This window comes from Anomaloglossus baeobatrachus, chromosome 2 (genome assembly GCF_048569485.1).
Source record: "Anomaloglossus baeobatrachus isolate aAnoBae1 chromosome 2, aAnoBae1.hap1, whole genome shotgun sequence".
Classification (NCBI taxonomy): domain Eukaryota; kingdom Metazoa; phylum Chordata; class Amphibia; order Anura; family Aromobatidae; genus Anomaloglossus; species Anomaloglossus baeobatrachus.
Genome location: NC_134354.1, coordinates 47,736,590 through 47,762,155, shown reverse-complemented (window position 1 = coordinate 47,762,155; position 25,566 = coordinate 47,736,590). Strand labels below are relative to the sequence as shown.

The 25,566-nt window shown below is 49.4% G+C and overlaps 1 protein-coding gene across 3 annotated transcripts in view; it reads left to right on the top strand.

Moving 5' to 3' along the window:
- URB1 (URB1 ribosome biogenesis factor) overlaps positions 1–25,566 on the top strand; it is a 311,203-nt gene that overhangs the window by 221,967 nt on the left and 63,670 nt on the right. For all 3 annotated transcript variants that reach the window (XM_075335040.1, XM_075335039.1, XM_075335038.1), the window contains one exon: positions 5,194–5,362. In XM_075335040.1, coding sequence (XP_075191155.1) covers positions 5,194–5,362 — 169 coding nt within the window. The remainder of the gene's footprint in view (positions 1–5,193; positions 5,363–25,566) is intronic.

Here is a 25,566-nt window from a genome sequence, read left to right as displayed (position 1 = left end):
TATCAGGGAAGAGCTCTGCAGCTCTGGGAGACCTAAGGCAGGGAATCTGGAGGACACACACTCCGCTTTTTAGCGGTCGGTAAGCCACACCGGTCACCCGGTGCTGGTCCCCCTAGGGTGCCGGAATAGATACGTATTTTGTATATATATATATTTCTGTTCGGCCGGGCTGTATACCCTTTCCCATATACCCTCAGTGATCACTCTCCTAGGAAACAACAGCATGTCGTCCACAAGGAGCAAGGGCGCTAAGGCACAGGGGTTTTTTTGCGTCCTGTACCTCTTGTGCGGCTATGTTACCTGCGGGTTCCACCTACCCTCACTGTGAGCAATGCTCGACCCCTGTTTGGCTTGCTCAGCCGGAGCCTCGGTCACTAGTGGGCCCCTCGGCTCAGGTAGACCCACCTGCTCCACCTGTCCAGGCGGCAGGGACAGAGTTTGCAGTTTTTGCTGAGAAACTCTCTGAGTCACTTTCACAATCCATGGCTCAGTCTATGGACAAATGGTCTGCCAAGCTGCTAGAAGCCTTGCAGTCCAGACCGGTCCTTACACAGGCCCCGGGCCCTGTTGGTTCGTCGCCTCCAGGTACCTCTCGGTCCGCGTCGCGGCGCGCTCCCGGGGGGGACCCTAGGCCTCACGTGGAGGACTCCTGCACGGACCACAGTCCCAGACCGGCTAAGCAGACTCGCTGGGAATCTTCCCCGACTTCTTCACGCTGCTAGGGGTCCCACCTTGATGACTCTCTGGAGGACGAGGCGGACGGCGCAGCTCAGGGCTCTGACCCTGACGTCGCCCTTAACCTTGATACACCTGAAGGGGACGCCTTAGTAAATGATCTTATCTCGTCCATCAACCAGGTGTTAGATCTCTCTCCCCCGCCTCCACCTGTAGAGGAGTCGGCTTCTCAGCAGGAGAAACACCAGTTTCGGTTCCCCAAACGTACACGGAGTGCGTTTTTCGATCACTCTAACTTCAGAGATGCTGTCCAGAAGCCCAGAGCGGTTCCGGACAAGCGCTTTACTAAGCGCCTTACTGACACACGTTACCCCTTCCCCTCTGACGTTGTTAAGGGTTGGGCTCAATGTCCCAAGGTGGATCCTCCAGTCTCTAGATTGGCGGCTAGATCTGTGGTATCGGTTGCAGATGGCTCATCGCTAAAAGATGCCACTGACAGGCAGATAAAGCTCCTGGTGAAATCCATCTATGAAGCCACGGGCGCGTCTTTTGCCCCGGCTTTTGCAGCCGTGTGGGCACTCCAAGCTATCTCAGCTTGTCTGGCTGAGATTAATGCGGTCACACGAACTTCTGCTCCGCAGGTTGCGTCTTTGACTTCTCAGGCGACGGCATTTTCTTCCTACGCCATGAACGCAGTCCTAGACTCTGCTAGCCGTACAGCGGTGGCATCCGCTAATTCAGTGGCAGTCCGCAGGGCCATGTGGCTGCGAGAATGGAAGGCCGACTCGGCTTCCAAGAGGTTCTTAACCAGATCGCCGTTTGCTGGCGACCGATTGTTTGGCGAACGATTGGATGAGATTATTAAGGAATGCAAGGGAAAGGACTCCTCCTTACCCCAGTCCAAACCGAAGAGACCTCAGCAACGGAAAATACAATCGAGGTTTCGGTCCTTTCGTCCCTCCGCCAAGTCCCAATCCTCTTCGTCCAACAGGCCGGAGAAAGGCCAGAGGAACTCCTATGCGTGGCGGTCTAAGTCACGACCCCAAAAAGCCGCAGGAGGCACTGCCTCCAAGGCGGCCTCCTCATGACTCTCGGCATCCCCGAACCGCATCCTCGGTCGGTGGCAGGCTCTCCCGCTTTTGCGACGCCTGGTGGCCACATGTTCAAGACCGATGGGTGAGAGACATTCTGTCTCACGGTTACAGGATAGAGTTCAGCTCTCGTCCTCCGACTCGTTTCTTCAGAACCTCTCCGCCCCCCGCTCGGGCCGACGCACTTTTTCAGGCAGTGGACGCTCTGAAGGCAGAAGGAGTTGTGATTCCCGTTCCCCTTCAGGAACTTGGTCGCGGCTTTTACTCCAACTTGTTCGTGGTGCCAAAGAAGGACGGATCATTCCGTCCCGTTCTGGACCTCAAACTACTCAACAGACATGTGAGCACCAGACGGTTTCGGATGGAATCTCTCCGCTCGTTCATCGCATCGATGTCACGAGACTTCCTAGCATCGATCGACATCAAGGATGCTTATCTCCACGTGCCGATCGCAACCGAACATCAACGCTTCTTGCGTTTCGCCATCGGGGACGAACACCTTCAGTTCATGGCATTGCCTTTCGGCCTGGCGACAGCCCCACGGGTTTTCACCAAAGTCATGGCATCCGTCGTGGCGGTCCTACACTCTCAGGGCCACTCGGTGATTCCCTACTTAGACGATCTCCTAGTCAGGGCACCTTCTCGGGTGGCGTGTCAACACAGCCTTACCATCGCTCTGGAGACTCTCCAGCAGTTCGGGTGGATCATCAACTTCCCAAAATCCAAGTTGACACCGACCCAGTCACTGACTTACCTCGGGATGGAGTTTCATACACAATCAGCGGTAGTCAAGCTACCGCTGGACAAACAGCTGTCTCTGCAGGCAGGGGTGCAATCTCTTCTTCGGGGTCAGTCACACCCCTTGAGGCGCCTCATGCACTTCCTGGAGAAGATGGTGGCAGCGATGGAGGCAGTGCCCTTCGCGCAATTCCATCTGCGCCCACTCCAATGGGACATTCTCCGCAAATGGGACAGGAGGTCGACTTCCCTCGACAGGAACGTCTCTCTTTCCCTTGCAACCAAGACGTCTCTTCAGTGGTGGCTTCTTCCCAATTCTCTATCGCAGGGAAAATCCTTCCTGCCCCCAACCTGGGCTGTGGTCACCACGGACGCGAGCCTGTCAGGGTGGGGAGCGGTTTTCCTCCACCACAGGGCTCACGGAACCTGGACTCCGATAGTCTTCCCTTCAGATCAATGTTTTGGAGATAAGGGCAGTGTATCTAGCCCTATTGGCCTTCCAGCGGTGGCTGGAGGGCAGACAGATCCGTATACAGTCGGACAACGCCACTGCCGTCGCATACATCAACCACCAGGGCGGCACGCGCAGTCGTCATGCCTTCCAGGAAGTCCGGCGGATTCTGCAGTGGGTGGAAGCCACAGCCTCCACGATCTCCGCAGTTCACATCCCGGGCGTAGAAAACTGGGAAGCAGATTTTCTCAGTCGTCAGGGCATGGACGCGGGGGAATGGTCTCTTCACCCAGACGTGTTTCGAGAGATCTGTCGCCGCTGGGGAACGCCGGACGTCGATCTCATGGCGTCACGGCACAACAACAAAGTCCCGGCATTCATGGCACGGTCTCAAGATCACAGAGCTCTGGCGGCGGACGCATTAGTTCAGGATTGGTCGCGGTTTCGACTGCCTTATGTATTTCCTCCCCTGGCGATGCTGCCCAGAGTGCTACGCAAGATCAGGTCCGACTGTCGTCGCGCCATTCTCGTCGCTCCAGATTGGCCGAGGCGGTCGTGGTACCCGGATCTGTGGCATCTCACGGTGGGTCAGCCGTGGGCGCTTCCAGACCGCCCAGACTTGCTGTCACAAGGGCCGTTTTTCCATCTGAATTCTGCGGCCCTCAACCTGACTGTGTGGCCATTGAGTCCTGGCTCCTAGCGTCTTCAGGGTTATCTCAGGATGTCATTGCCACTATGAGACAGGCCAGGAAACCAACGTCCGCCAAGATCTTTTACAGGTCTTGGCGGATCTTCTTGTCCTGGTGCTCTGATAATGGTTTTGCTCCCTGGCCTTTTGCCTTACCCATTTTTCTTTCATTCCTTCAATCCGGAATGGACAAGGGTTTGTCACTCGGCTCTCTCAAGGGACAAGTATCGGCGCTCTCAGTATTTTTTTCAAAAGCGTCTGGCCAGGCTTCCGCAGGTCCGCACGTTCCTGCAGGGAGTTTGCCACATAGTCCCACCTTACAAGCGCCCGCTGGAACCCTGGGACCTTAACAGGGTGCTAACGGCTCTTCAGAAACCACCTTTCGAGCCGCTGCGGGATGTCTCTTTATCACGTCTTTCGCAAAAGGTGGCATTTCTAGTGGCAGTTACATCACTCCGAAGAGTGTCGGAGCTTGCAGCGCTGTCATGCAAAGCCCCCTTCCTGGTTTTTCACCAGGATAAGGTGGTTCTGCGTCCTGTTCCGGAATTTCTCCCTAAGGTGGTATCTCCTTTTCATCTCAATCAGGATATCTCCTTACCTTCATTTTGCCCTAATCCAATTCACCAATGTGAAAAGGATTTGCACTCATTAGATCTAGTGAGAGCACTCCGGTTCTACGTGTCTCGCACGGCGCCCCTGCGCCGTTCAGATGCGCTCTTTGTCCTTGTCGCTGGCCGGCGTAAGGGATCGCAGGCTTCCAAGTCAACCTTGGCTCGGTGGATCAAGGAACCGATTCTTGAAGCTTACCGTTCTGCGGGGCTTTCGCTTCCTTCGGGGCTGAAAGCCCATTCTACCAGAGCCGTGGGTGCGTCCTGGGCATTGCGGCACCGGGCTACGGCTCAGCAGGTGTGTCAGGCAGCTACCTGGTCTAGCCTGCACACTTTCACGAAACACTATCAGGTGCATACCTATGCTTCGGCAGACGCCAGTCTAGGTAGGCGAGTCCTTCAGGCGGCGGTTGCCCACCTGTAAGAGGGAGCCGTGTCGGCTCTTTTTATCGAGGTATTCTTTTACCCACCCAGGGACTGCTTTTGGACGTCCCAATTGTCTGGGTCTCCCAATGGAGCGACAAAGAAGAAGGGAATTTTGTTTACTTACCGTAAATTCCTTTTCTTCTAGCTCCTATTGGGAGACCCAGCACCCGCCCCTGTACCCTTCGGGCTGGTTGTTCTTTTGTGTACACATGTTGTTCATGTTGAATTGTTCTTTTGGTTCATGGTCTTCAGTTCTCCGAACATCCTTCGGATTGAATTTACCCTAGACCTATTTATAAGTTTTCTCCTTCCTGCTTTTGCACCAAAACTGAGGAGCCCGTGATCCACGGGAGGGTGTATAGGCAGAGGGGAGGGGTTACACTTTTTAAAGTGTAATACTTTGTGTGGCCTCCGGAGGCAGAAGCTATACACCCAATTGGCTGGGTCTCCCAATAGGAGCTAGAAGAAAAGGAATTTACGGTAAGTAAACAAAATTCCCTTCTTTTCTTTCTGTAGGTTGCTCTTGTGGGGCCCTGCTGCTGTAGAGCATCATAAGACCCGGAAGAGCTTGGGAAAATCCTTATGGCAGCAGCCAAGCATGGAGGAAATTCTCACCTTGTTAGACAGGGAAAAGATGATGAAAACTATTCTAAACTTTCCGATGCACCGAAAGCTGACCGCCGAGGTACCGAGTATAGCGTTCTATCCTACTATTAAAAATAAGTGACTTTTTAGTGAAAGTGTATTGTTTATAATATAGCAAAGTTAGTTTTATTTTTAAACTTTTCAGAAATCTCTACATTTGTAATCATGAGGAGTAACACTACTTATGTCCGTTATATGAGTTATATCTTGCATTTTTACCAGTCCCTCCCCCCCCCCTCCATGCTTTATTAGGTCAGTTTGAAACCTCAATGCAGGGTCTGATGACAGGTCTACTGACCCAAACTGGGCAGTCTTTACTATGCCTATGAGGCTGCCAAGTTGGGGTCAGGAGACACTGCCAAGCCGTGCATCTCAAGCCTTAATTTGCTATTCACTCTGAGCTGGTGGGAAGCGTCTAGCTGGATATCATGGCTTTCGTACACCGCACAACACACAGAGAGGGATTCATTTTCTTAAGTTCTTAGCCAACAGACAGAAACGGCAACATGGAGGAAATAATACAGCAGTACTTAGCAGTGTTGTTGTGAATCCAGCTCAATCCTTAATTTGCTATGGACTCTGAGCTGGTGGGAAGAGACTAGCTGATATGCTGTCTCTTATATTCGACAGCACACAGAGAGGGATTTCTGCTCTTTAGTCCTTAGCACACAGACAGAAATAGATGGATGTTTTCTTGGAGGAGGGAATGTTACTATGTAGCATAGATGTGGAAGCATTATATTCCTCGATTCCAAATAATAAAGGTCTGCAGGCAACAAGGTATTGCCTTAATACAAGAGGAAACCATGTAAACAGACACAATGAATTTGTAATGAAAGCATTGGAATTTTGTCTCTCAAGGAATGTATTCACATTTGGCGGTAAGTACTTCCATCAGCTCAGGGGCACTGCGATGGGGAGTTGCTGTGTCCCGTCGTATGCAAATCTGCTCCTGGGCTGGTGGGAGGAAACCGTCATCTTTGGATGAAACTTGGACTCTGATAACATAGTACTGTGGGTGAGATTTCTGGACGATGTATTTGTGATCTGGAAGGGAAATCAGCATAGTTTTTCAGAATTTGTGGCTGGCCTTGTCAAGGGAGGAATTTAGGTAAAGACTACTAATGGAGTCTTCATACGGGGAATCCAGACACTGTGCCGTATTAGCTGTATATCAGTACCGATATATCAATGTATCAGACAATGAACACACAGATATGTTCTCCTTGAAGGAGCGTCATCAACTGAACTCGTGTATTGCAAGACACCCAATTATACAGTTTGCATCTCTAACCTTGAAGCTAGAACAAGGGAGTAAGGAATATTTCACTCCCTATTTCTTTATTGTTCCTTTGGGAGACCCAGACCTTGGGTGTATAGCTTCTGCCTCCGGAGGACACACAAAGTACTACACCTAAAAGGTGTAGCTCCTCCTTCTGAGCCTATACACCCCATGGTGAACCAGTCACAACCAGTTTTTCGCTTTGTGTTCAGGAGGCATACATCCACACATGCGTTCTCATATGATTTTTTTCCTTTTTTTGGAAGAAGATTGAAGAAATGCGGGTCCACGTCTGGACTCCCGGCATGTCCCTTCTCACCCCACTGTGTCGGTGGTGTTGTAAGGTTGATTTCCAAGGCTGGAGCCTTACATGCCGTGCTCCTTCACCATCCCTCCTGGGCTCTGGATTGAAGTGGGAGCCAGCATGGTCTCCATGCCTGGCAGGAGACCGGTCTCCGGCCACAGCCCCTTGTGGACCCTGCTGGACCGGAGCACTCACCCCCAGGGACCTGGCCCTGCATCTCAGCAGCTAAGTACCTTGAGACGTTCATATGTTGGGGGTCCCTGTCATTTATTGTGGAGGGAGAGTGTGTTTACTGTGTTTTTTAGCATTTCCGGCCGGTCCTCTGGCTTTTCGCTCGAGAACCGCGCCGATGGTGCCTGCGCATCGGCCTCGCTGCTTAAATTTAGGCCCCGGCTTCGCCGGAGGCCTAGTTTCTTTTACCTGCCCTCGCATGTCACTCATGCTGAGGGACAGGCATGGCCCCTCCCGGTGGCCGTCCTGCACAGGGGAGGGACCCTCCTCACTGCTTGTGTGCGACTCCCCCCCCCCCCCCCCCCCCCCCTGCAGGCCTCTATGGCCCTCCAGATTCCGCCCTTCCTACAGGGACGCCCAAGGTTCCGCCCCCTCTCTTCGCTCCGGCGGCCATTTTCTTGGGCAGGTTTCACTCTGTTCTGGCCCGTCCTGCACTCTGCATCCCTGCTGAGGTGCTGTGCATTGGGGGTCCGGGCTTCGGGATCTGGAGGGCACACAACACCGCTTCCAGCGGTCTGGTAAGCCACATCCGGTCTCCGGTTGTGGACCTCTGCTATATTCTCCCTGGGATTCATTCCCTTTATAGAAGCTGTTTCTCCCCACTCAGGCAGCATGTCTCACATAAGGAGCAAGGCTCCAAAGCTTTATGCTGTATGTGCTGCATGTAAGCTTCCGCTGCCTGAAGCTAGCACCTATCCACATTGTGAGGTCTGCTCTAACTTGGAGGTGCCACGGCCTGGGGTCTCGGCCCCAGTGGTCTCTCAGGCTGCTCCTGCACATGTGGCTGAACCCCCGGCCTGGGTAGAGTCCTTTTCTAGGTCTATCTCCCAGTCATTTGCTGAGTCCATGGGACTTCTGTCCAGGACTTTGATGAATATGCATCAGCCCCCTTCACAGGGTGCCTCTAATGCTCTTGCTAAGGGGCCTTTAGGACTGGAGCTCACAGAGGATTCATCATCAGGGCACGGACCCCGTCCGTCTAAGAGGCTCTGCACAGTTCCCTCTCCTTCCTCATCCCGTGGCTCTGATTCAAGGGCTGAGGACTCGCAGGATGAGGAGGATGCCTATACAGGGGTCTCGGAGGCTAACTCCATGTGCCCCATTGCTCCTTCCGAGGGTGACTCAGAATTTAGTGACTTGATTGCTTCCATTAATTCTGTACTGGATCTCAATCCGCCAGTATCAGAGGAGCAACCCTCTCTGGCAGAAAAGCACCAGTTTACCTCGCCTAAGAGAGTAAAGAGTGTGTTCTTTAACCACTCCAGTTTTCAGGCCGCTGTGACCAATCCCAGGGCCTGTCCTGACAAACGCTTCCCAAAGCGTGGTTCTGATGACCGTTTTCCCTTTCCACCTGAGGTGGTCAAGGAGTGGGCTCACTCCCCAAAGGTAGACCCTCCGGTGTCTAGGTTCTCAGCCCGGACCGTTGTGTCGGTGGCTGATGGCACTTCCCTTAAGGATGCCACTGACCGTCAGATTGACCTTCTGGCCAAATCCGTGTATGAAGCGGTGGGGGCCGCGTTTTCTCCAACTTTTGCAGTAGTGTGGGCCCTCAAAGCCATCTCTGCTAGTTTGGAGGAGATGCATTCCCTCACCAGGGAATCTATGCCCGAGATGGTTGCCTTAACTTCTCAAGCTTCAGCTTTTTCTTCTTATGCCATGTCTGCCATGCTGGAGGCTTCTCACCGCACTGCGGTGGCTTCGGCTAATTCCCTCGTTATCCGCAGGACCTTGTGGCTTTGAGAGTGGAAGGCAGATGCTTCTTCAAAGAAGTACCTTGCTGGGCTCCCTTTTGCTGGTTCGCGGCTGTTCGGTGAACAGCTGGATGAAATTATTAAAGAGGCTACTGGCGGGAAGAGTACTTCCATGCCACAAACCAAGACCAGGAAACCTGCCCAGGGTAGGATTCAGTCGAGGTTTCGCTCCTTTCGTTCCTCCAACTGGTCGTCCTCTAAGCCCTCCGCCTCGTCCGCTAACTCAGCCAAGGACCAGAAATCCAACTGGCGCTCCAGAGCGCGTCCGCAGAAGACCGCAGGAGGTCCTGCCACTAAGGCAGCCTCCTCGTGACTCTGTCCGATCCAGCCACGTCCTTAGTCGGTGGCAGGCTCTCCCACTTTGGCGACGCTTGGTTTCAACAAGTCTCCGATCAGTGGGTGAGAGATATCATCTCTCACAGCTACAGGATAGAATTTTCTTCCAGCCCGCCAAACAGATTTTTTCTCTCAACTCCTCCCTGCTCCAGGGCCGCCGCCTTTTCACAGGCCGTGGCAGCCTTGCAGGCCAACGGAGTAATTGTACCAGTTCCCGCCCGGGAACGGTTCAGAGGTTCCTACTCAAACCTCTTCCTAGTTCCCAAAAAGAACGGTACCTTCCGGCCCATCCTGGATCTCAAGCTTCTCAACAAGCATGTTCATTTGCGGCACTTTCGCATGGAGTCCCTGCGATCAGTCATTGCCTCAATGACCCAAGGGGATTTCCTGGCGTCCATCGACATCAGAGATACCTATCTGCATGTGCCCATTGCGGTTTCACACCAGCGTTGGCTACGCTTTGCAATAGGAGACGATCATTTCCAATTCGTGGCTTTCCCCTTCGGGTTAGCCACGGCCCCTCGGGTTTTCACCAAGGTCATGGCAGCCGTGATTGCGGTTCTGCACCTTCAGGGGTTGGCAGTGCTCTCCTACCTGGACGACCTTCTAGTCAAAGTGCCATCCAGCGCAGACTGTCAGCGGAGTGTCTCGCTCACACTCAGCACTCTAGCCCAATTCGGGTGGCTTGTCAATCTTCCCAAATCCACTCTGACTCCGACCCAGAGTCTCACGTACCTAGGGATGCAGTTCGAGACTCTGCCGGCACTTGTGAAGTTGCCCTTAAACAGCTGTCACTCCAGTTGGCGGTGCGCTCTCTCCTGAGGCCCCGCCGTTATACCCTCAGGCGTCTGATGCAGGTGCTGGGTCAAATGGTGGCGTCCATGGAGGCTGTTCCCTTTGCCCAGTTCCATCTGCGCCCCCTGCAGCTGGACATTCTCCGCTGTTGGGACAAGCGGCCTTCCTCCTTACACAAGTTAGTGGCTCTGTCGCCATGGACCAGGAGCTCTCTTCAGTGGTGGCTTCGGCCCCTCTCCCTGTCCCAAGGGCGCTCCTTCCTGGCCCCGTCCTGGGTGATTCTCACCACGGATGCCAGTCTATCCGGCTGGGGAGCGGTATGTCTCCACCACAGAGCACAGGGCACTTGGACTCCGTCCGAGTCAGCCCTTTCAATCAATGTGCTGGAAATCAGAGCCGTACTTCTAGCTCTCCTAGCATTTCACCATCTGCTGGCGGGCAGGCACATTCGAGTCCAGTCAGACAACGCGACAGTGGTTGCCTACATCAACCATCAATGCGGGACACGCAGCCGCCTGGCAATGATGGAAGTACAACGCATTCTTCAATGGGCGGAGGACTCCAGGTCCACCATATCCGCAGTCCACATCCCAGGCGTGGACAACTGGGAGGCAGATTATCTAAGCCGTCAAAGCGTGGACGGTGGCGAGTGGTCCCTGCACTCGGCAGTATTTCAGTCGATCTGCCGCAAATGGGGCACTCCGGACGTGGACCTAATGGCATCCCGTCACAACAACAAAATTCCTGTCTACGTGGCTCGCTCCCATGATCCTCAGGCCTTCGCCGCGGACGCTCTGGTTCAGGACTGGTCCCAGTTTCGTCTGTCCTACGTGTTTCCCCCTCTAGCCCTCTTGCCCAGAGTCCTGCGCAAGATCAGAATGGAGGGTCGTCGAGTCATCCTCATTGCACCGGACTGGCCCAGGCGAGCTTGGTATCCGGACCTGCTCCAACTGTCCGTAGAGATGCCGTGGCCTCTCCCGGACCGTCCAGACCTACTCTCGCAAGGTCCATTCTTCCGCCCGAATTCTGCGGCCCTCAAATTGACGGTGTGGCTCTTGTGTCCTGGATTTTGACGGCTTCTGGTATTCCCCCTGAAGTCATCTCCACTATGACTCGGGCCCGTAAGTCTTCGTCCGTCAAGATCTATCACAGGACTTGGAAAATTTTCCTGTCCTGGTGTCGCTCTACCGGCCATTCTCCTTGGCCATTCTCCTTGCCGATCCTTCTGTCTTTTCTACAGTCCGGTCTGCAGCTAGGTCTGTCCCTCAACTCTCTCAAAGGACAGGTTTCGGCCCTGTCAGTCCTGTTCCAGCGGCGTCTCGCCCGGCTGGCTCAGGTCCGCACCTTCATGCAGGGTGCGTCTCACATCATCCCGCCTTACCGGTGGCCCTTGGACCCCTGGGACCTTAACTTGGTTCTCACGGTCTTGCAGAAACCCCGTTTGAGCCCCTTAGGGAGGTTTTTTTGTATCGTCTCTCACAGAAAGTGGCCTTTCTGGTTGCTATAACTTCTCTCAGGAGAGTTTCTGATTTGGCTGCGCTCTCCTCGGAGTCACCCTTTTTAGTCTTTCATCAAGACAAGGTGGTTCTCCGTCAGACTCCGGACTTCCTTCATAAGGTGGTCTCTCCTTTCCACCTTAACCAGGACATTACCTTACCTTCCTTCTGTCCGGCCCCTGTTCATCGCTTTGAAAAAGCTCTACATACTCTAGATCTGGTGCGTGCTCTCCGAATCTATGTGTCTCGCACCGCTGCGCTTAGGCGGTGTACCTCTCTTTTTGTGCTAACCACAGGTCGGCGCAAGGTCCTCCCTGCTTCTAAGCCGACCTTAGCCCGTTGGATTAGGTCGACCATTTCGGACGCCTACCAAAGTTCGCAGGCTCCTCCCCCGCCGGGGATCAAAGCTCACTCGACCAGGGCTGTCGGTGTCTCTTGGGCTTTTCGGCACCAGGCTATGGCTCAGCAAGTCTGTCAGGCTGCCACTTGGGCTAGCCTGCATACCTTCTCGAAGCACTACCAAGTGCATGCTCATGCTTCGGCAGATGCGAACTTGGGCAGACGCATCCTTCAGGTGGCGGTCGCCCATTTGTGAAGTTAGGTTCTGCCTACTTCTTAGTTTTTCTGTTTATTCCCACCCAGGGACTGCTTTGGAACGTCCCAAGGTCTGGGTCTCCCAAAGGAACGATAAAGAAAAAGAGAATTTTGTGTACTTACCGTAAATTCTTTTTCTTATAGTTCCGTCTTGGGAGACCCAGCACCCTCCCTGTTGCCTGTTGGCAATTTCCTTGTTCCGTGTGTTTTCACATGCTGTTGTCGTGAACAGAGTCTCCGGTTGTTCCGGCTCTTGCTCTGTTCTACTTGTGGGTGGCTATTCTCCTTCATATTTTGCACTAACCTGGTTGTGACTGGTTCACCAGGGGGTGTATAGGCTCAGAGGGAGGAGCTACACCTTTTAGGTAGCCTTTTGTGTGTCCTCCGGAGGCAGAAGCTATACACCCAAGGTCTGGGTCTCCCAAGACGGAACTATAAGAAAAAGAATTTACGGTAAGTAAACAAAATTCTCTTTTTTCTCCCAGCACATTGTTTGTTTCTTGTACATTCTTTCTGTATGAAAGCTACTGATAAGACATTGCAGCTTCACATTCTGGCTTCATTATCTTTGGTTAACTCCTTCATGACTATACAGCTTAGAATTATATTATGGGTCTATGCGATGGCTACATAGACAGACAGATTATTATGCAACTAAATCTATATTTTGATTATTTATATACACAGATATTCTTATTACATTTGAACAAACAAGCTATAGCTCAGGCGACCTCCACAGCCTAAACACAAACGATTTGGGCTTACATTTTACATTTGAATTAGACGAGAAAAAACTGCCCTTTTTGGATGTATTGGTGGAACGAGGACTAGAGGGCCAATTATGTACCAGTACCTATCGAAAGAAAACCTCCTCTAATTCGCTTTTTAGATGGGATGGTGCGCACCCAACAACCCATAAGAAGGGAATTCCAAAAAGCCAATTCATCCGAATGCAAAGAAATTGTTCGAAATGAACAATAATTTCTAAATTATCCGTTGGATTTGAAAGTGAGACTGAAGGATAGGGCTTATCCCAAACATCTAGTTAATGAGCTCTTTCAAACAGTGAAAGGGATGGATAGAACAAAAATGTTGAATCCCATTCCGCGGAACCTTGAAGGAACCAACAACATCCTACGCTACATCACTATTTTTGATAATGGCTCGAACGACCTTAGGGAGATCTTAGCCAAACATTGGCAGATACTTAGAATGGATTCGGACAAAATTACTATAAAAAAACCCAGACGTTACATTTAGACGATCAAAATCCCTAAGAGATAGGCTAGTACATAGCTACTTTAGAGGAAAAAATAAAAAGAACGTAGTTAAAATCTTGAAAGGGTGTTATAAATGCCATGACTGCAATTTTTGTAATTTGGTGATAGAAGGAAAAGGATTTTACTGACTCTAAAAGGGAAAAGAGCTATAATATCAGATCTTTTATTACATGCAAAACAAAAGGAGTGATTTATCAGATACAATGCAGATGTGGGCTAATGTTTATACATACACAGACAGAAACTGCAACATGGAAGAAATAATAAATCAGCACTTAGCTGTGTTGTTGTGAATGCAGCTCAATCCTTAATTTACTATTGACTCTGAGCTGGTGGGAAGAGACTAGTTGATATGATGTCTCTCATACACCACATAGCACACACAGAGGGATTCCTGCTCTTTAGTCCTTAGCACACAGACAGAAACCGCAACATGGAAGAAATAATAAAGCAGTACTTAGCAGTGTTGTCGTGAATCCAGCTCATTCTTTAATTTGCTATTGACTCTGAGCTGGTAGGAAGAGACTAGCTGATATGATGTCTCTCATACACCATATAGCACACAGAGAGGGATTCCTGCTCTTTAGGCCTTAGCACACAGACAGAAACCGCAACATGGAGGAAATAATACAGCAGTACTTAGCAGTGTTGTTGTGAATGCAGCTCAATCCTTAATTTACTATTGACTCTGAGTTGGTGGGAAAAGACTCACAGAAGGATTCCTTATATTTCGTTCTTACCACACACAGTAACAGCAACATGGAGGAAATAATACAGCAGTGTTTTTGTGAATCCAGCTCATTTCTTATTTTGCTATTGACTCTGAGCTGATGAGAAGAGACTAGCTGATATATCTCTCATACACTATATAGCACAGAGAGAGGGATTCCTGCTCTTTAATCCTTAGCACACAGACAAATGGCAACATGGAGGAAATAATAAAGCAGTACTTAGCAGTGTTGTTGTGAATTCAACTCTTGGCTGAGCTGGAAAGATTGTGCGGAACTTTTTAACACATCTTTGTCTGCCTCTGCTTGTTTTCTCACCCTGCTCCTCACGCCGCCTTTCCCCTGCTGAACTTATAATATAAAGTGTAACCTAACATATCAGTGAGCTGGCAGTGTCTCGTCTTGAACAAAACTGAGTTGATCTGTTTTTTGTTTTTTTTTTTTAGAGCGGATGAGAAGTTCAGGAGGTGAGGGTGGGAGATGTGGCTCATAAGTGGAGAGAAAACAAAATTCTGTATTATATTTACAAGGTTTCTTATGTTTGCTTGTGTTGATGATTTATGTAAAATTTGTTAAAAGGACTTTTTTGTGTGTACAGTTCTCCTACAAATTCATGTGTTCTTGTGGTTGTGGTATACAAAACAGTCATGCGTTACTCCTTTCTTTTTCCTTCTTCTCTGGGATGTGAATGTTTTGTTTTTTCAGTAAAACTCTGACTTGTAGAAAGCTTTTGGCTTTGTGCACACAATGAGTATTTGGTGCAGACGTTTTCTGCATCAAATCTGCACTTTCCGGCAGAAAAAAAGCACCAAAAAGATGCATGCGTTGTTCTTAATGAAGTCAATGGATGGAAGGGCTAAAAAACGCAGCCAGAATTCACATGCTGCCAATTATTTTCTGTACCAAATCTACAAGGAAAAAAAATGAGCAACGTGCGCACAGCACTTCAGGATTCACATAGACTTTGCTGGCATCAGGTTTGTGACAAAATCTGCAGCAAAAAATGCATCGAAAACGCACTGTGTGCACACAGCCTTAAAGGAGTGGTCTGTATCAGGACCTCCCTTGCTCCATGGAAGGTAGTCTATTTATTACCGTATTTTCCGGCGTTTAAGACGACCCCCAACTTTTCCAGTTAAAATATAGAGTTTGGTATATACTCGACTATACGCCGACACGAGTAAAGTGCCCATTGTTTAGTAATGTCCCCTGCAGTAATGAGCCCATTGTTTAGTAATGTCCCCTGCAGTAATGTGCCCATTTTTTAGTAATTTCCCCTGCAGTAATGTACCCATTTTTTAGTAATTTCCCCTGCAGTAATGTACCCATTTTTTACTAATTTCCCCTGAAGTAATGTGCCCATTGTTTAGTAATTTCCCCTGAAGTAATGTGCCCATTGTTTAGTAATTTCCCCTGAAGTAATGTGCCCATTGTTTAGTAATTTCCCCTGCAGTAATGTGCCCATTGTTTAGTAATTTCCCCTGAAGTAATGTGCCCATTGTTTAGTAATTTCCCCTGAAGTAATGTGCCCATTGTTTAGTAATTTCCCCTGCAGTAATGTGCCCAGTGTTTAGTAATTTCCCCAGCAGTAATGTGCCCATTGTTTAGTAATGTCCCCTGCAGTAATGAGCCCATTGTTTAGTATTGTCCTCCTACTGATCCCCTTCTTGTCCCCTATTATGCCGTTGTTTACACACAATAAAAGATACTCACCTCTCCTCCATTCTCGCGGTGCCTCCAGCTTTTTCTTGCAGACCGCAGGTACACAGACCCCTCCGTGTTAGCATCCGGTGCTGCAGGATGTAGTCATGGCTTTACTGCAGTTGAATGCTTTACGGCACCACAAGGCATTCAACTGCTGTAAAGCGCTGACAGCAGCGGCGGCCCTGTGTATTGGACGCGATCATGGAGGAGTGCTTCTTTAGGACCACACGCACATAGACCCCTCCATGATCGCGTCCAATACACAGGGCCTCCACTGCTGTCAGCGCTTTACAGCAGTTGAATGCCCTGTGGTGCCGTAAAGCATTCAACTGCAGTAAAGCCATGACGACATCCTGCAGCATCAGACGCTATCACGGGGGGAATCTATATGCCTGCGGTCTGCAAGAAGCAGCTGAGGGCACCGCGGGAGCGGAGGACAGGTGAGAATATCTTTTTATTGTGTGTAAACAACTGCAGTAAAGCCATGACTGCACCGTGCACCGCCGTATAAGACAACCCCGACTTTTGAGAAGATTTTCAGGGGTTAAAAAGTTGTCTTATACGCCGGACAATATGGTACTTTTTCTTTTTACCATAGAAAACATAGCTGGCAAATGTCTGCTGGGCGTTCTCTTCTAAAAGAAGTGTCCCGGTTGTTGTTTTACTTTTATAAAGCCCCTGTCTCATTACATACAAGTTCTCCGCACCTGAGTGTTTGACGTTGCATTATGACGAAATTGTTCCAAAAATAGCAGTAAAGCCCTTTATATCCCGCTGATGCCCGTGTCGGGGTCAGGGTGGGAAGTCTGACTCATACGCAGTGATTCAGCAATCCGGGGCTCATTGATTCACAAGTACTGATTGATATGAGGCCGCGTAACAAAGATCAGGACTCTTTGATGAGGTTGATTCGCGTGGGCACAGGGATGGGAAGGACAGGCTGCGTATCTGTGTAAATTGGCGTGAAACGCGATCATTGACGAGGAGTCCATGAAGAAAAACGATAGAATCTCCTTTTCGCTCTTTTGGTAACGCACAATATTATCAGTATTACCTTCTTCATTCCCATCATCGGTCTCGTTACTGGAAATGTGTTTAGGTAGAGCTAGAGCCGGTCATCTCATTAAACAACAAAATTGGATTCTGTAAAGAAACAGATGACTGATAACAGGGAATAATAGAGGCGATATTCAGATTTTTCTCTTTGGTTTCTTTTTAAATACTGTAGTTAAAGGGAATTTGTCCGTAAGATCAATCCTCCCAAACCACATACAGTGGAACCTTGGTTAACGAGAACAATCCGTTCTGGGACTGTGCTTGTTAACCAAGTTACTCGTTGAGCAAAGGAAGATTTCCCATAGGAAATCATTGCAATGCAGACAATTCCTTCCACAACTTGTTAAAGGGAACCAATCATCAGGATTTTAATGTATAAGCTGCAGCCAGTGCAGTACTGGCACTATCATGCACAGTGTGTACATACCATCAGGGGGCAGCTCGGGTGTTTAGGCAGTGAAATTCATCTTTATAAAGTTTGAAATTTCGTGCAGTTTTTGATTGACGTGTGCACCTCTCTGTTAATGTCCGGGCGGGTTATGCAGGAGTTCCCCGCCCCCCCACCAGCCTGTTCCTCCCTCTCTCCTGATGTCCGGGCGGGTTATGCACGTGTTCCCCGCCCCCCCGCACCGCCTGTTCCTCCCTCCCTCCCTCTGGCTGTATGTAAATATCTAATCTTCAGAAACATGGCGCCGGAGTGGGCCTCTGCGCATAGCGCTTATCTCCAGCGCCATGTTTCTGAAGCCCCCGCATTACACAACTTGGTGTCTGAGAGGGCGGCGCCACAGCGATGTCTCACCGGCTGGTGTGTTGGCCCGGTGTCCTGAGGCGGCACGTCATCGTAGCTACAGCTGATCGCGTCCTCCGATCAGCTGTTCTGCAGTCCTGTTGTGATCGCGCTCGCTCCTGCGGTCACAACGGGATCTGAAGGAGCGAGGGCGCATGCGCCGCCCTCTAACACCTAGCTGTGTAATGCGGGGGCTTCAGAAACATGGCGCCGGAGATAAGCGCTATGCGCAGAGGCCCACTCCGGCGCCGTATTTCTGAAGATTAGATATTTACATACAGCCAGAGGGAGGGAGGGAGGAACAGGCGGCGCGGGGGGGCGGGGAACACGTGCATAACCCGCCCGGACATCAGGAGAGAGGGAGGAACAGGCTGGTGAGGGGGCGGGGAACTCCTGCATAACCCGCCCGGACATTATCTGCAGAGGTGCACACGTCAATCAAAAAGTGCACGAAATTTCAAACTTTATAAAGATGAATTTCACTGCCTAAACACCCGAGCTGCCCCCTGATGGTATGTACACACTGTGCATGATAGTGCCAGTACTGCACTGGCTGCACCTTATACACGAAAATCCTGATGATTGGTTCCCTTTAAATCTCCCATCCTGGCCCCCTATTGTGCTATTACTTACACGCACAAACACACACAAACACATATTATGCTCACCTTACCTTCCGCTCCCTCATCAGCCTCCTGGAACTTGCAGTTCGCCGGTACAGGATGTGTATCAGGTAACCATCGCGACCGATGCTGGACCTTCCGCTCCCAGCGCGCTGACGTCAACGGCAGGAGCTGCTTGCCTCTGATTGGCCAGCGCACTGCCTTTGAGTAGCGCCTGACATGGGAAGTTCCTCCCTCGTCACGATGCTTGCCGATACACATTCTGTAGCGGCGAACTACAAGAACCATGAGGCCGGCGATGGAAAGGAAGGTACACATATTATGCTCACCTTACCTACCGTTCCATCGCCGGCCTCATGGTTCTTGTAGTTCGCCACTACAGGATGTGTATCCTGGATACAGGATATGATCTCGCACCTGCACAGATACATCACCGGCGCACGAGAGGGAAAGTGTTTTTATGCTCGACCCCCGATAGGAGTAGAACGAACTGCGCCTGTGCGAGACTTAGGCAGCAGAGTGGATGATGACGGCGGCGCCATCCTTGTCAATTATGACAGGAGGACTGTTAAGGTGAACTCTTAATCAGAGATCACTAGTTGCCTACTGCCTGGCCAAATTGATATGGGCCAAGTGCATGCGTAAAAGAATCCACACCAGACACAGTCGGATGTGTAATCTCTTCTTGGTCACAGTAGAAAAGGCACCAAAACAGACAGAGGAGACTCATGCGTCCTCTTGATATAGGCTAGGGGCGTAAACAAGTTCAGATATGCATATTTAGTGGGACAGTTCATGGGCTAGCCAATGGGGAGATCCGCGTTGCTGTTGATGGGCAGGTCTGACTCCAGTGGATGAAACCATGACGATGGGAGGGACGTCAGCTGGTGCATCCATGCTGATGGTTTGGTCTAAGATTTCCAGCTTGACCAGGGATCTTCCCTTATATGGAGGTCTTCTTTCATCTGGACATTCCACAACAAGGACCACTATGCCTATCTGAGCTAGCCATCTCTGCCATCCCTTCATCCATGAAAAGTATTGGTCCCAGGGATCCTCTACACCTGAATTCCTTTTTAATTCTTTTTGTAGAGAAGCTAGCTTTTTTATGGCTACCGTAACCTTCCCGGTGGGACCCGTATTATCTGGAATGTAGGTACAACACGCGGACTTCACCATTTTACAAACACCTCCTTTCTCTGCCAATATCATGTCAAGGGCCATCCTGTTTTGAAACGCCATTATTGATGTGGGGCCTAGCTGATCTGCCAAACCTTGAAGAGCTTCTCTAGTGTAATTGACAAATCTTTGTTGGTTATAATAGATGTAATTGATCCAGTCTACGTTTTTATTTATTGTCACTAGAGGTAGTATGAATGACTCAAAACCTGCTTTGACTTGATCCCTGGCTTTAAATTCTTCTGGTACCCCCCTTGGGACTCCTATAGCATCAATATAAACATGAGGGTCAAAACTGCCTTTGGGTTCAGGATTTGTCTCTTTTTGTTCTGTGTAGCTCTTCTGACGTTAGGGCTTCCTCTCCTTCTGCTGCTATGTAGAAGGGCATTATGGCTTTGGCTAGTGTGCATTCCCCCATCCATTCACCTTCTAAATGAGTTCTGATCTTCATGTCCCCACATACCCAGAAAACATCAGAAATGGACTGGGTCTGGTTGACCAGGTCCTCTCTGGTGGCATTACTATATCTGCTGCAATATCCCTCTGTGAAATTACCCACAAATGTGTTCCCCTCAGTGCTAGTATAACAGATGTATTTTCCTGGATATATGGTGATGCCTTGACCTGGGTTAGGTGTGTCTGTGACTATGGGGTATTTCTTTTTCCAGTTTTCACAATTTAATTCACTAAGGGATTTGTTAGTGAACAGACTCAGGAAACATTTTTCCACATCTGGGGGAAGATCTAGAGGGACAGATCCTAGGTGGGGTCTCGCCCCTGCACAGACAAAGCAATTAGACTTATTACATTGATTGGCGGTATATTTCATCCACTTCAACCATAAGTTGGTCTCAGTGTACCCTGTTTCAACGGCAAGGATATCTTCAAATGTGGGGTTTGCAATGGCCATCATTTTATTAAGTTTTTGAATACGGAACATTAGGGAGTTTGAGTGTGTGTTTCTATCTTTTGTCGACATTTCTCTTATGTCTGCTAATCTGAACACCCCTAGATGGGCACAACTAGCACACCCACCATATACATATGTGCCCAGTAGATAGGTGCCATTATCGCCAGGTTGAGGGTTCTCCAGGTTAAGGACTAGTGGATTACATTGGCCAATGGTATCACAGGGCTTGATGACTTTTGTACGGGAGAGTGTCATCCTGTTGAGTAGGGATTTGCCATGGGAGTCTAGTTTATTTAGGGCTGTCTTCGGTCTATACCCCCAATCTTCACCAGTGTTCCACCCGACTGCCCTCCATGAACCACATGTTTGTCCCCACCCATCACCTGTAACACATATATATTGTTGTCCTGATCTTAATTGTGCTGGTTGACTCATTGAGGAAGGTGAGGAAGCCCATTGAGTGTCACACTGTACTACATCACAATAATCGAATTTAAAAGAAGCAACATGTGTAGTGGTGTTATACCAGAACGTAATCACCCCCCCTGCTTGGGTGATCGCGGCCTGTTGTGCTCCTACAAAGGAGTGTAGAACTGTGTAACACATAAGGTAAAAGATATGCGGCATTATGCAGAAGGCTCTGATGGAGGCGTGAACTTCTTGCAGTGGGATGCGTGTATCCACGTTGGCCTTCCTTCAAGTTTGACAGAAGTGGGAGTAGTCAGGAGCACTTGGTAGGGACCTTCAAATCTCGGTTCCAGGGATGTCTTTCTGGTGAACTTCTTTACCAGCACGTAGTCACCAGGTTGGAAACTATGGACACCTTCACTGGAATCTGGATCTGGAATGGATGATAAAACTCGTGCATGTGTTATTGACAATTCTTTAGCAAGGGCAACAACATAATTCACAAGAGTATCACTTCCTAAAGCTAGCTGTTGTGGGAAGTATTGACCCAGCCTTGGAGGCCCCCCAAAAAGAATCTCGTATGGTGTGAGTTTAGTGGGACCCCTTGGAGTGTTTCTGACTGAATATAAGGCAATAGGCAAAATGTCTGTCCACGGAAGTTTGACCTCCTGACTAGCTTTCAGGATTTTGTTTTTCAAGGTACCATTAAGTCTTTCTACTTTTCCACTGCTCTGAGGGTGATATGGGGTATGTAGACCCAAATCCGCTCCTACAAACGTCCATAGCTCCTTCGTCAATACTGCCGTGAATGCAGGTCCTTGGTCACTCTCAATTACCTCTGGGACCCCATATCTGCATACTAACTCAGTTATCAGTCTCTTAACAGTCACCCTGGCAGTCATATTGGTTACCGGATAGGCTTCAGGCCATCCTGAGAACATGTCAGTCACTACCAGTACATACTCATACTTCCCTACTTTTGGCATTTGAATATGATCAATTTGAATTCTTTGGAAAGGATAGAGTGGTTTGGCCAAATGTTTTTGAGTAACTTTTTGGGGTGGTGCTGGATTGCATTTTGCACACACAAGGCAGGACTTGCAATAGTTTTGGGTGACAGTAGAGATCCCCGGTGCCAGATACATCTTCCAAATCAAGTCATTCATCTGGTTCTTGCCTCTATGGGTGATACCATGTGCCCATTCTGTCACCGAGGGGTATAGGTTGCGGGGTAGACAGATCTTTTTGTTCTTCCTCCAAACTCCATCATCATCCTTTTTTGCTCCTGCTTCTTGCCAATGCTTTTTCTCATCATCGGGTGCCTTGTCTTGATGTAGATGAATAAACTTCATAGGAGAGGTCTGGAGTCCCTCTTCAGGATCTTGAGACACGTACACCACTGCTTTTTCTTTCCCAAGTGGGTGCACAGCATACGTTTTCGCTATTTTGTCAGCAAAGAAGTTTCCCTTCGCCTCTGGAGAATTTAATTTCCCGTGAGCTTTAATCTTGATCACTGCAACCTCTGAAGGTAGGTCCACAGCAGCCACAAGTTCTTTTATGGCAGCAGCATGTTTTACAGGATTTCCACTGGACGTTAGGTATCCTCTGGCTGCCCAGATACTGCCGAAGTCATGTGCCACTCCGAAAGCATATCTTGAATCCGTGTAGATGTTGGCCACCTTCTCTGCCGCTTCTTGACAGGCCAACGTCAAAGCCTTAAGTTCCGCTTTTTGTGCAGACATGTGTGGTGGTAGGGATCCTGCTGAGATAACCTGGTCATATGTAACCACGGCATATCCTGTATGGAACCTTCCTGTTTCATCTGCAAATCTGGAACCATCGGTAAAAAACGTCAGGTCAGCGTGCGGGAGTGGGTCTTCGGACACAATTTTCTTTGAGGCTGCTTCTTGCTGCATCTGTTGTAGACAGTCATGATCATCTGAGTACGTATAGGCCTCTTCTCCTGGAGCATGACTGTCATCATCTACATCCCCCCTGGAAAGAGGAAGCAGTGTGGACGGGTTAAGGACGGTACAGCGGACAAGAGTGACATTATCCGGAATTAGGAGGGAACATTGGAGTCTCATATGACGCTGTAGTGACAGATGTTTAGGTTGAGTCTGGTCAAGTATAGCTTTGAGATCGTGTGGAGCCATCAAGAGCACTGGATGTCCTAAGATGATGTCTGAAGTTTTGTCCAGGAGCATATGTGCAGCATGTACGGCTCTAAGGCAAGTTGGTGAAGCTTGAGACACAGTGTCCAGACGGGCAGAGTAATAACCGATGGGCCTTGTTTTTCCCCCATGTTTCTGGGCCAGGACTCCGGAGGCATGTCCTGCTACTTCACTGATAAACAGGTAGAAAGGCAGCTGATAATTCGGGATTCCAAGGGCTGGTGCAGATTGTATGGCTTGTTTAAGAGCATAGAAAGCTTCCACAGACTCTGGTTTTAGTGGGAAAACAGACATCTTGAGGTCATCATACAATGGTTGCATCAACTTCGAGGCGTCTGGAATCCACTGCCGGCAGTAGGTGATAAGTCCCAAGAAAGCTTGTAGCTGCTTAGTTCCTTTTGGTAGAGGAACTGTCTCAATTGCGTCTTTTCTTTCACTTGTGAGATGTTTTAACCCTGGAGAGAGACAGTGTCCTAGAAACACAACTTTGGGTTGACACCATTGAACTTTGTTGAGGGACACTTTGCAGTTCTGTTGTGCGAGGTGAAGTAGAAGACTGAGACTTGATTTTTCAGCTACTGCTTGATCAGGACAACACAATAGAAGATCATCGACATACTGAAGGAGAACAACCTGATGGTTCATCTCTCTCCAAGGCTTCAGACAAGAGGCAAGGGCTTGAGAGAAATGACTTGGTGAATTCTGTGCTCCTTGTGGCAAGACCGTCCAGGTGTATTGTGATCCTTGGTAAGTGAAGGCAAACAGGTACCAATCTTCTGGATGCAATGGTACGCTGAAGAAAGCATTGGCTAGATCGATGACAGTGAAACGTGTAGCATCCGATGGTATCTGAGACAGCAATGTATGTGGATTGGGCACAATGGGACTTTCCAATACAGTTGCTGCATTAACAGCCCGGAGATCTTGAACCATACGGTACTTTGGGGCTTCTCCCTTCAATGTCCTCTTCTTGACTGGGAACAAAGGTGTGTTACAGAGAGAGGTACATTTGACTAGTGCCCCGTTATCCAAGAGAGTCTTAATTTGAGTGCCTAAAGACTCTTCCTGGGCAGATTTGAGTGGGTATTGAGGCACCCTTGGGAGTTGAGCTCCAGGTTTAAGAATGGCCCGTACAGGAGGTACAGCAAGACGTCCAATATCTTCAGGACCAGTGGACCATAGAGTAGACGGGACTTGCGACATCACTTCTGGTGGAATACCCGAGGCAGAATTAACGACTTCGTCCATCATCATAAGCAACGGTGCTGCCTGAAGTTGACACTCTTCACTCGGATCGAGCGGATCAGTAATGGTGATGGTAAGACCATTAGATGAATAGTTGATAGTCGCTTTCAATCTTTGGAGAAGGTCTGCTCCCAGAAGGTTAGTGGGACAAGTGGGGGACACCACTAGGCGCATAAATACATCTTCGTATGGTCCAACCTGTACTTCTCGGGTGAGCTTGTTAGAAGTAGGCTTGCCATCTACTCCCACGCATGTCACAGCTTCAGAGGATATCAGGTCGGGAAAAGGCAGGTCCTGTAGTCTGATAACACTTCTGGCTGCACCTGTATCCACAAGGAACGGTAAGGGTTTGCCTTGAACGTTGATGGTTACTTTGGCTATTGGACCAGACGTAGAAGCCAAAGTAGTGGACACGGGCTTGCCCTTGTCCTATTGGGTATTCGGATCCCTCAGAGCAGCGATGTGACTGGCATCTGGGTGGACCTGTGGTTGTGGCTGATTTAAATAATACTGGTCCTTTCGGGGATAGGCAAGTCTACGGTTGTGTCCACCGTGGTATTGTTCCAGAGAAAAGTTTCTACAGTCGCGTTTGTAGTGACCAGGTTTGCCACAATTGAAACAGAGACCTCTAGCATATGGTGTTGAAGGAAGCTGACCTTGATGTTGTACATGATGTACATCATTCCATAGGATATGAGTCTTCTTATTTGAAGTTGTTAGTTTTTTCAGGGAGTGTTTTTTCAAACCCCTTAGCTATCGTTAAGACATCCTTAGGATCCAATGTGGCATACTCAGGTCTGATTGCTTGGAATTGCTTCCTCAGGGCTTCTCGAAGGCCTTCAACAAAAGAGGAGACGAGCAGTGTTCGTTGAACCTTAATCTGGATACTGAAGCCGAGGTCACTAAACATTTGAGTTAAACGAGCATGATATCTCTCCACTGATTCTCCTGGTTCTTGTGTGACATCCTTGAGCGATGTTGATTGATCAGCCAGCTTATCTGAGGCCCATGTCTTTAGTTGTTGGCAGAACTCAACACCGGAGTCCCACGTGGTGTCACTGACAAGTGTGGCATCATTGAATGCAGTTTCCATAACAGGCCAATATGCATCGCCCGCTTTAAGATTTGTCAGGGAAATGAGATCTTGCCACGTTGCGGAGTAATTTCTCTGGATTTGAAGCATGCTTCTGTAAAAAGGCATCGGCTGCTTTTCTGGATCTGGAAGCTGGTTCAATAGAGTAGCAGCTTGCTGTGGTGTAAACTTGACATAGAGGGTGGGCTCTCCAGACGTGGGCTTTTCCGCTATTGGTAGTGGCACCAGCGGTGGGATTGGAGGTGGCAGTGGGGGTATGGGCATCGAC